At 39.6% G+C, this 10,859-nt stretch overlaps 1 protein-coding gene across 1 annotated transcript in view; it reads left to right on the top strand.

Annotated features, from left to right (window-relative positions):
- Positions 1 to 6,446: 6,446 nt before the first annotated feature.
- Positions 6,447 to 10,859, top strand: part of PPP2R2B (protein phosphatase 2 regulatory subunit Bbeta) — a gene marked incomplete at its 5' end in the record, with an annotated part of 454,413 nt that continues 450,000 nt past the window's right edge. The window contains one exon of the mRNA XM_082651306.1: positions 6,447 to 6,496. Within this exon, the coding sequence (XP_082507432.1) occupies positions 6,447 to 6,496 (50 nt within the window). The remainder of the gene's footprint in view (positions 6,497 to 10,859) is intronic.

Raw genomic sequence — 10,859 nt, 5'->3', positions numbered from 1 at the left:
AGTATATATCATAGGGTAGCATTTATATAAAATTATAGAAAATACAAAGGCATGAATAGTAACAGTGAGCCAATCAGAGGTACCTGAGATGGGGGGTTGAGGGAGATGTAGGAAGCAAGAGCTGGAAAGAATGATTACAAAGATGCAGAAGAAATATTCTGGGGGTGTTGGCTGTGTTTATTGTATTGATTGGAGTGATGTTTGAAAGTGTGGTATATAACATGTCAAAACTTATCAAATTGTGTATTCTAAATATGTCCAATTGATTAAAAGTCAAGTATACCTCCAAAAGATTTTTTAAAAGAGAGTGTAGAAAGGACTACAGTAACCATCTATTAAGGCCTTATGATAAATATTAGAAAAACGATTACAAAATAATAGTCGTGTATAGGGAGAAGTTGAGCAAAAAATGCTTTGATCTATGCTACTTTTTAATCCTATTCCCAAATGACATGCTAGGATACACTGGGGAAGAGTAACTGTCTTCTCATTTTCTCAATATCTAACACACAGATATTTACATCCATCTTCTCAAGGATGTTAGGCACCTCCATTTCCTTTGATTAGTAAAATGGAGTGAGATTTCCAGTCAGGCACATTGCAGCATTATTACTTCTTTGCGAGTATAAAAGCTTTTTTCCTTTGTTCAGCAAGTAAATTCTTGGGATGTAGGATCAAAAGAACAATAAAAATGAGTGGTTCCACTGTCTCACCAATAGCCCGAGATTTCTTCGCCTCTTCCCTTCCTCACTCATCCAATCACCTTGAGTCCCTCTAGATTCTGCTTTCTTAGTAATCAGTCAATATAGCCTCTCTCTTCCACCCCCTTGCCCTTTCTCCCATCAGATGGACTGTTTTGACAGTCAGTTTAGCCAATTAACAATTTGCTTGATTGTCAATTGAAATCATGCAGTGAATTAAACCCAGCAATATCAATCCAATGATGGTTTCAGTGTGATATCGCTAATGGTTTATTCAATCTGATGCAAAGGAAAATTTGATTTAAAAACCTGACGTATTTACCTTCACTGTTCCTGTTTCCATGTTCCTGCCCTTTACGAGCTCACTGGCAATTTAGGGATATAGAAGTGACCTATCTTTACTAAACACAGCAGCAGTTGCTGAAACGGAGCCATATATAAGGTGTTGAGGTATCAAGTAAAAAATAAAAGCCTCTCTTCTATTAGTTTAAGTTTGGAGTCCCCTTATTTTTTTATTGAAGTGTAGATGATTTATAATGTTGGGTTAATTTCTGCTGTACAGCAAAGTGACTCAGTTATATACATATACACATTCTTTTTTTACTTTATTTTATTTAAAAAAAATTTTAAACACATTAAAAAATTTTATTTATTTTATTTATTTATTTTTGACTGTGTTGGGTCTTCGTTGCTGCACGCAGGATTTCTCCAATTGCGGCGAGCCGGGGCTACTCTTCGTTGCGGTGCGTGGGCTTCCAATTGTGGTGGCGTCTCTTGTTGAGAGCATGGGCTCTAGGCGCACGGGCTTCAGTAGCTGTGGCACGTGGGCTCAGCAGTTGTGGCGCACGGGCTTAGTTGTTCCACGGCATGTGGGATCCTCCCAGACCAGGTCTTGAACCCGTGTCCCCTGCATTGGCAGGCAGATTCTTAACCACTGCATCACCAGGGAAGCCCCTCTTTCTTTATTTTTAACTGTCTCTGAAGCAGCAGAGTCTCTCCTCTTGAGATCAGGCATCCTAGTTAGAAAGATTTTTACACCAAGTTGTGGCTGGTGTGTTAGCGAGATATCCATTCATACTGTGAGCTTTTCTTAAGTCATCATGGTCTCCTCATGACAACACACTCAGAGAGAATTGCACAATTGTAGGCTCTTTCTATGTAGTTGACTACGCGTCTGCAGCCTGTCTCAGAGCCAATTTCAAATTAGATTCTTCTCAGGGAAAATTTCTCTGGGCAAGGATCATCTCCCTCTCTTGTCTCTGTCTCTGTCTCTCTCTCTGCAGAAAGAAGCAGGCTGCTCATGCCAAGCCCATGAAAACAACTCTTTACAGTGGCCTCCCAATCAATAAGGAGCTTTATTTGCTGCATGTCACACCCTCTGTTCATTGTATTCCCCAGCCGAGTTGGCACAGAAAGGCAGGACAAATGCTGGCTTCGACTCTGAAGGGCCCTGCTGGGGCAGTGCAAGAAGAAGAGCCAGTGCTGGGCGTCGGAGCTGTGGGATCTGGCTCCAACTCTGCGGTTAACTCACTGCGTGGCTTTGCCCCCTCTGGACCCTAGTCCTCTGATTTTAAATGAGGCGATTAGACCAAATGGCTCCAAGCGCTCATCAAATTCAGAAATCGGCTATTACGTGATCCTAGAAAGAAGACAGGTGTGTGCCATCAGTGGGCTGACTGCCTGGCCTTCCAGTAACTGGGACTCAGTACCCTCCTGAGCTGTAGCTGTAAGGAGAGGGGAATGAGCATCTTCTGGGATGTTTAGCTGTTGGATCTAGTAGAGAATGTTGCTTATTGACAATGTTACCATAGCAACTGGTGTGTCATTTGGTACCAAGGTTTAGGGTAATGGTCAAGGTATGCAATTTAAGAGAAATGCATTTTCCTTTCTCACCTTTGTCAACTTCATTCTCCCAGTCATCCTCTTTAGCAATTAAATACACTTCCCTAAAGAACCTTCATTAAATCCAGACAGGTATATTACCAACCCGTGACCATGAGAGGTAGCCTGATGGTAAAAGAAAATCTGGTATCAGAAATAAAATTGTCATCGTAGAGTCATAGGTCTGCAACAAAAGTAACTTTACTGTGTTGTGAGTTGTCTCCCCTCTTGGGGCCTTGCTTCCTAATCTATCAAATGGAAAGAACTGGACTAGATATTATCGAAGGTGTCATTCAGCTCAAATATTCTTGCCAGAGGTTTGCAAATTGGTGATACAGATATCACATTCAGTGTGCCGATGTGGTGTGTCTGCCCTATGTTGGGTCAGCCACATACACGGTATTCAAATTTGAATTGATTGACATTTAAAAATTTTATGTTTTCATGTAATGATCCAGATTTCTGGCTTCTTCTGAAAAATAAACAAAAACCCAGCCAATCTAATAACACTGGACTGAAATCCTCCATGGCAGCTTTCAGCTGGAGCTGAGTAGCTGTTGCCCCCTTTATACATGGCCTGGGTCCTCCAGGCCCCACCATCCCACCATTTCTGAGGTCATGTATCAACTCAGGTCATGTATCAACTCTACTGAGTATCTTACAGCTAGCCAGCCTTTCTCATCCTAACTGATCAAGGCATTTGTGTTTTCAGCCGCTGTCTAGCTCTTCTAGGATAGAGATGGCATGATCCAAACTCTCTTTACATCGCTAATGCCATCATTTGGCAATGATCTTGGTGGAAGATGGAAACTGGGTCCAAAGACTGCCCTGGATGAGAAAACTGTCAATAACATTGGCTACCTTGACCTGTCATACTAATCAACTGAGCACACGGGCCTAGGCAACCATATCTATGGGTAATGGTTGGAAATGTCACTGACATTGAGTTTGTCGCATGATCCCTTGCTCTGTGACTCTCAGCAAATCAGTAATTCTCTATGACTTGGTCTTTTCAAGTGTGAAACAAGTTGATTTACAATAGGCAAGCTTCCCTCTAAAGCTAAAATTTCCTGAAGCAATATGAATAGCTATACAAAGGCCCATATTTTTAAAAAATTTTATTGAAGTATAGTTGATTTATAATGTGTTAATTTCTGCTGTACAGCAGATTCAGTTATATATATATATATATATATATATATTCTTTTTCCTATTCTTTTCCATTATGGTTTATCACAGGATATTGAATACAGTTCCCTGTGCTCCACAGTAAGACCTTGTTGTTTATCTATCCTATATATAATAGCTTGTATCTGCTAATCCCAAACTCCCAATCCTTCCCTCCCCCAATCCCCCTGGCAACCACAAGTCTGTTCTCTATATCTGTGAGTCTGTTTCTGTTTTGTAGATAGGTTCATTTGTGTCATATTTTAGATTCCATATATAAATGATATCATATGGTATTTGTCTTTCTATTTCTAACTTATTTTGCCTAGTATGATAATCTCTAGGTCCATCCATGTTGCTGCAAATGAAAAGGCGCATATTTAAATCTGCCTCTGTGTGTGTGTGTGTGTGTGTGTGTGTGTGTTTCAGAGTTGTATATGTCTGCTTATTTTTAGGCACATGTTTTGTGACAATAGGTACAGAGTCTACACCTAGAATCAAAACTACTGACATAGGAAATGCACTAGGACAAAAATCAGGAAGTACTTCCTCTGTAGCTGGTATTCCCTAAGAGACAGATGCAGTCCCAGATTCAACAGAAGAATTGGCAGTTTAGAGAGGGCCAGTGATGACTCACAAGGAAGAGTAAGAACTTATCAAAGAATGCCTAATGCTGAAATCCAAGGCCAGAGCTAGAAATACAAGAAAGATTCAGCAATAGGACTATGCGTGTGGCCTTTCTATGCACTAATAAATGCTGCAAATGCCTTTCTTCTTCCCTCCCAGATGCTAATTTTATTGGGAACTTGTAGCCCTGTATAGTCTTAGAGGAGACACAAGTACTTTAATAATTGACATCTGAAACTGTATTCCAGCTCAGCCTTCCAAACAAGACTCTAGTTCAAGCTGTGCAACCTCTCTGAGCCCACGGGCTTTAACTGTTAGATGGACAGGCTGACCTTGGCACACTGGGAATATTGGGATTTCATGGGCAGGCTGACTTTGGCAAAGTGGGAATATGGAATTCAGACAGGCTGGGTGGAAATCCCAGCTCTTCCACGTCCTAGATATCACCTCAGATGAGTTATGAAAACTTCCTAGCTCTCAGTTTCTTCACCTGTAAAATGGGGTTCTAATGGTATCCTCCTCACAGATTTGTGTGATAATGGGATAATTCGTTTAAAGTATTTAGCGCAGTGCCTACTTCATAGCAACTAGCTGAAATTTGCTCAGCTAATGTTCTTCTTCTTTTGATTTTTTAAACTATTGAATATTTTAGACCCTTTGCCAATAATAATATTCTTTATTAAGTTGTTTATGCTCAGTGCCTTCAAAGTCTACAACTCTGAGAGATGGGTACTATCATTATTATTGCCACTTTTAAAAAGGGAAAACACAGACTCATCATGTTTGGGAACTTGTGTCAGGTCAGAGCAAAACTAAATACAAACCTCCTCTGACTGCAAAGTGTAGGCTCTGAATGATGACCCTGTGCTGCTTCCATCCAACGCGCCATCAGCAACAGTGAGAAAAGCAGATGGGGAACAATTCTACCCTCAAGCGGCTTGAGTGAATGAGTGTTTCCATGCAGGAGTTCGGGAAAAATCTGTCGTGGACAGTGAGGGTGGCTGCTTAGTTCTGTGTGTGTTTTCAAAAGGTCAGTTTGGTTTTGATATTTGACTTTTTTTTCTGCTAATATAATCATTCTTAAATGGATAGTCTTTTCCAAAATTTGACGATGCAGTGTTCCCCTTAATTGTAAAATCTAGTAGAATTGAAGGGAACATCCATGCTGTTGAGAAGTAAACTGTCACTACTGCCCTCCAAAAATGTTCTGAAAAGTGCCTTTTTGACTTGAATATATGTATATTAATAAATGTGTAAATTATATATATATATATATTAGTATATGCATTAGTATTGGATACGTATATGTTTGGAAACTGGAAGTCATAGTAAGCCAGAAAATGTAACCCTACCAAAGGTCCAATTCAAATTTGAAACAGAAATGTCCATGGAACAAAACAGGCCACGTTTGTCAGAACTGACTCCCCAGCCCTGTGTTGGCCAGAACGCGCACTCCGCATCGCCAGTGTTTTTTTGCTTTCCTCTACTCTCCAGTCAGCTCTGACTCTGGCAAGCAGTCAAGAAGGGAACAAGAGAGATGGAAGTTCTCTGACCCCTTACTGGCCGTTCAGCCATGCAAGCTGTGAAACCAGTTAAAAAAAAAAAATAACTAAGTTGCCTTTCTTTTCCTCTCTCCCCTCTGACAAACTGCCTCTTTCTCCCTCCACCATCACAGAAGGAAAACAATGGCAAGCCTTAGTGTTCCCATGAAAAGGGGCAGTCACACCCTGCAGGCCTGCTGTCACTGCTCCAGGATGCTGCCAGGGGCCAAGAAGGGACAACTCCGATTGCTCCAGCTCAGACTGGTCCTGGCAAGGTCGTATGGAGGAGCCAGAGCAGGGATTTGCAGCAGGACGCCATACTTGCAGACCGGGCATCCTCCCAGGACCCACTAGGGTCTCCTCTCCCCAAGATGATACCTGGTGTGCAAGTCTCCTTTTAGAAGTGCATAGATTACACTCTGTGTTTCTTTCCTTATTGGCCTTTTAAGGACAACAGGGAGCCCTTACCTAACCCAAAGTGTCTCCCTGTGTACCTTGCAGGAATTGGGGCGTTCACCGGGGACACACTATGGTGCTTCAGCCAAGTGAAAGGCACTATGGAGACTGGAACCACCGAAGGTAGGAGAAAACTCCTGCTCCCCTTTTTCTTTCCTCCTTGGGGTTTGTGCTGGTTCCAGATTTGAAATGTTCATTTTTGTGTCCATGAATGTAAGTCCCCACACATCCCAGAATAGCGTTCTGGGCTAGTAATGGATTTAACCATCTTTTTCTACCTTTTTTTTTCTGTTGAAGCTTATTTTATTCCCACCAGTGAGGCAGCACTGAAATGAACTTTCAGTGAAATAGGTTGGCAGTGAGGGGGGCTAAACTATGCAAGTCTTGTTTCAGGATGGTCTGTTAGCTCTGTAGAATTCTGAAAGCAAACATTTCAAGATGGTCAGACGTTCACCTCGTCCTTCCATTCTGTGTTGAAGACGACTTGCCACTATACGTGAAACACATGGGGAAAATGAAGAATTCAAGTCTGACTTGAATATAAACTGTGGGTACATTGAGTCCCAATTATCAGCGTATAATTTCCTTTCTGACTCTCAAGAGAGTTTCCTCTTCTGGGTCCTTTACCTGGGAAATGCATTCCTTTTCCTCCTGCTGAAGAAATTGTGTTAAATTCTCTTCATTTTCCATAAGCCTGAGCTTGGAGACCTTCAAGACTCTCCCAAAGGATGTCTGCATTTCAAAATAGCTTAGTGATAGGCAACTGGAAGGAGCTAGAATAGCACTTCTGGGTGTTTTAAATCAAGGTTCAGCTGTTGTGGCAGAATGTGGTAAGGGTTGCCTGAAACAGACTGTACTAAATTGGTGGTAGGTATAGATACCAGATGTGGTATAAGACAGGTCTAAAACTAATATTGATGAATGAGGATGTGAACTTGTTGAACTTGTATAGAGTTGAAGAGTTGAACTTGTATATGAAAACTAACATGCATAAATGCATGTGAACTTTTGGGCCATTCTATAGCATTTTAATTCTGAATAAAAAATTATTTAAGTAAAAATTATTTGATCTGCAATCTTGCTGTAATTCAATTTTAGAAGCTCGATATAATTAATGGTGGATATCTCAAAACCAAGTGATTTATGATTAAAGAGTGAGAAAAAGCACACTAACATAAATTAATGACTACATCTATAGAGTTATAGTTTTGTATAACATCTTCTGTTTTTCAGATGCATGATCAAATGAGGCTTTACAAACAATTCTCATAAAGCCCCTATGAAGTAGACAGAGCAGGATTTGCTAGACCCATTTATGTTCATCTAATCAAAAATATTTGTGAGTGTCTTCTATATGGCAGCACTGACCTAGGCATTAGAAAAAAAGGGAAGGGAAACAAAATGACTTACTCCCTAACCTCATGAATCTTAAGAAAACTGAAGCTCAAATTAATCCGTTGTTTTAAATCTTGGCTTTGATTCAAAATCACTTGCACTTTTTAAATAGTAGTAACTTCCAGATCCTCCAAGAGGTACTGAGTTAGAGGTTTGAGGACCAGGGTGATGCAGTGTATTTTAATGAGCTCACCCAGATGATTCTGATGTTGTGGACTGGCTTTGGGGACCACCAGGCTAGATGACTTCTTCCAAGTTATCCATTATTCTCAGACTCTGGACTTAAATCTTGTCTTTGTGACTGGCTCCCCACCTACTGTTAAGGGTTCTGAGTGTCTACTTCAAGCCATAGCTCTTATCAGTTGAGGACTTACTATGTAGTGATTACTCTAATAAGTGCTTAAAATAAATTAATAAGATAATGTAGGTACAGCAGTTGCACGGTACTTTACACTTTGTGAGTACTCAGTATTTGTAAGCTGTTATTATAAATGCCATTATAATTAGATCTTCATTCTAATTTAACCCTCACCAAAATCTTGAGTGGTAGGTGTTTTTATTCCCACTTAACTTATGAAGATATTGAAGCTAAACAAATAAATAAAGACTAAGTTCTTTGCCAAGACCTCCATAGCTAATCAATGGGTGAGCTGGGTTTCAACCTGTGGGGTCCTATAGACCCCAAGCCCAGCTCTTTAAACATTGTTGGGAAGACAGAGATTCTCACTTAGTAGGTTGAAATAAGGCACAGGAATCTGTGTTTTCCACACATGCTATGATCATCATGGCAGGTGAACAGAGGATGGGTTTAAATGTTTGCTGCTCATGATAAATAAGTACTGCAGCCTGCTTGAACTAACCGTTAATTGAGACATAGTTAGAATGACAATCACTCCCAACTTTTGTCTGAAAAAATCACTCTAAAGTGGTGAAAAAAGGGAGAATCATTTTTTAAGAGGAGAATCAGATTGGACACTAACATGTCCAACTAATACTACCTCAATGGCAGTTGAATATTTGTTGAGTGAATTAATGAATGGCTTTGAATTAATAAAAATCAAGGTTCTTAAAAATCAGGTTTTTAAAAATTGGCCTGCCCTACCCAAGTTGGGTTAAGTCAGTAAAAATTATTCAACTTTCAACTTTGTCTTTTTTTTTTGCTTAATGAAGTGTCTTTTTAAAAATTGAAGTATAATTGACTTAGAATATTGTGTTAGTTTCAGGGGTACAGAAAGTGTTTCAGTTATATATACTTTTTTCTGATTATTTTTCCATTATAGGTTATTACAAAATAGTGAATATAATTCCCTGTGCTATACAGTAAATCCTTGTTGCTTATCTATTTTATGTATAATAATTTATATCTGTTAATCCCAAACTCCCTCTTCCCTCTCTTTCCCCTTTGGTAATCATAGTTTGTTTTCTGTGTCTGTGAGTCTGTTCCTTTTTCGTGTATAGATTCCTTTGTATTATCTTTAGATTCCACATATAAGTGATATCATATAATATTTCCCTTCCACTTTACTTATTTCTACTAATGACTTTTCTGTTCCATTTCTACCACTTTCTAGTTGGTGACCTTGGCCAAATCACTTAATGTCTCTGTGCTTACGTTCGCTTGTCTGCAAAATAGAGATAATAATACAGGTATCTATTAGGATGGTGTGAGGGCTAGGTCAATATGAAATCTAGGTTGTTATTAGATGCTCAAATCACACTATTGTTTTATAAAGGCAGGGCTGAGACTAGGTGAAGTGACAAAAATAAAGATAAATATTTTAATTCAATATTTAAAAAAACACAAAATTAATGAGAAGAATCCATGATGAACAAAAAACCAAAATGTTTAATAAAGAAAGGATCAGTATTACTGATCTACTTTTCCTTCTGCTTCAGGTTCCAATATGGCTCAGCATGGCACTGTTACTACTAATTTACCTAAATGTATATCTTGGGTATCAACTAGTAGGCTAGATTTTTTTCACATTCCAGATTATTCAGTAGGATATTAGATGGTTGATACTATAGGTCCAACAGTAAATTTAGTGAGCACTTATTAGATCCAAGGCACTGCCCCAGAAAGTGAAAGGATTATAAAGATAAATATAGTCAAAGCTTTCAAGGAATGCACCATTTAAGGGGAGACAGGAATTGGTACAGAAGAATAAGGCATTGCATCATAAATATAATACAGGGCAAGGTGAGCTAAAGACAAAGTGCTTTGACTAAAGACTAAAGTGCTTTGAATACAAAAGAGACCAAAATCTCATATATTTGAGGGAACTGTTGAAATAGTTCTTATCAGAATTCTGACGAGAGGCAACATGGGTTTATTAGAGGGGAGAAGTTGCAGATGATGAGAAGGTACGAGACTCAGGATGTATTCTGGAGGTAAGGAACTGGATTTTAGTGGAGAGGTAAAGTAGGGAATTAAGACAGCTCCCGGGTTTCGGCCTTGAGCAATTGGGCGGTTTGTGGGTGCGAGTTACTGAGACTGGGAAACCTTAAAAGAAGCATATTGGGGGATTTCCTCTCCCCTCCTACATTCAGTAGCCGCGTCTATGTAATAAACTGGCAACAGAAAGATTGACAGGAGAAAATGTATACAGATGCATAAACTTTTACTTTGTGCATGGAGGCAGCGCAGGAAAAAAAGTGAATACGCAAAAAGGTAGTGAGATTTGAGAGTTTCTATACCACCTTAACAAGGGAAGTGGAAAGGATGTAGGCCTCTTAGAGGAGAATTAATTATTTTTAGGAAAGATGAATGGTCCCTTAGAAGAAGAGATGGAAGAGATGAGGGACTGTGACAAAGTTTGTCTGGATGTGGTGTCCCCTAGTCTTCTCTCCTGTGATAATAAGTCCACCTGTGACAAATCAATCTTCCCTGGTTGATAAGATTCCCAGGGAAGGGATTTATGAACATGAGTTCCTATTGGAGAATCTGTCTTTAGGCAGATAAGGGGAATTCAGAGAAAGTCTCTTCCTACGTTTGCTGTTTCTCAAGTGCCTTCAGCTCAAGATAATCAATATACCCAAGCAGCATGTTTTGAGGTTGCATGTCCTGAGCTCCATTAGGGAGAAATATCAT

This window comes from Grampus griseus (assembly GCF_964374135.1).
Source record: "Grampus griseus genome assembly, chromosome: 3".
Lineage (NCBI taxonomy): Eukaryota > Metazoa > Chordata > Mammalia > Artiodactyla > Delphinidae > Grampus > Grampus griseus.
The sequence above is the reverse complement of the archived record's forward strand: the minus strand, read 5'-3'. Positions and strand labels throughout refer to the sequence as shown.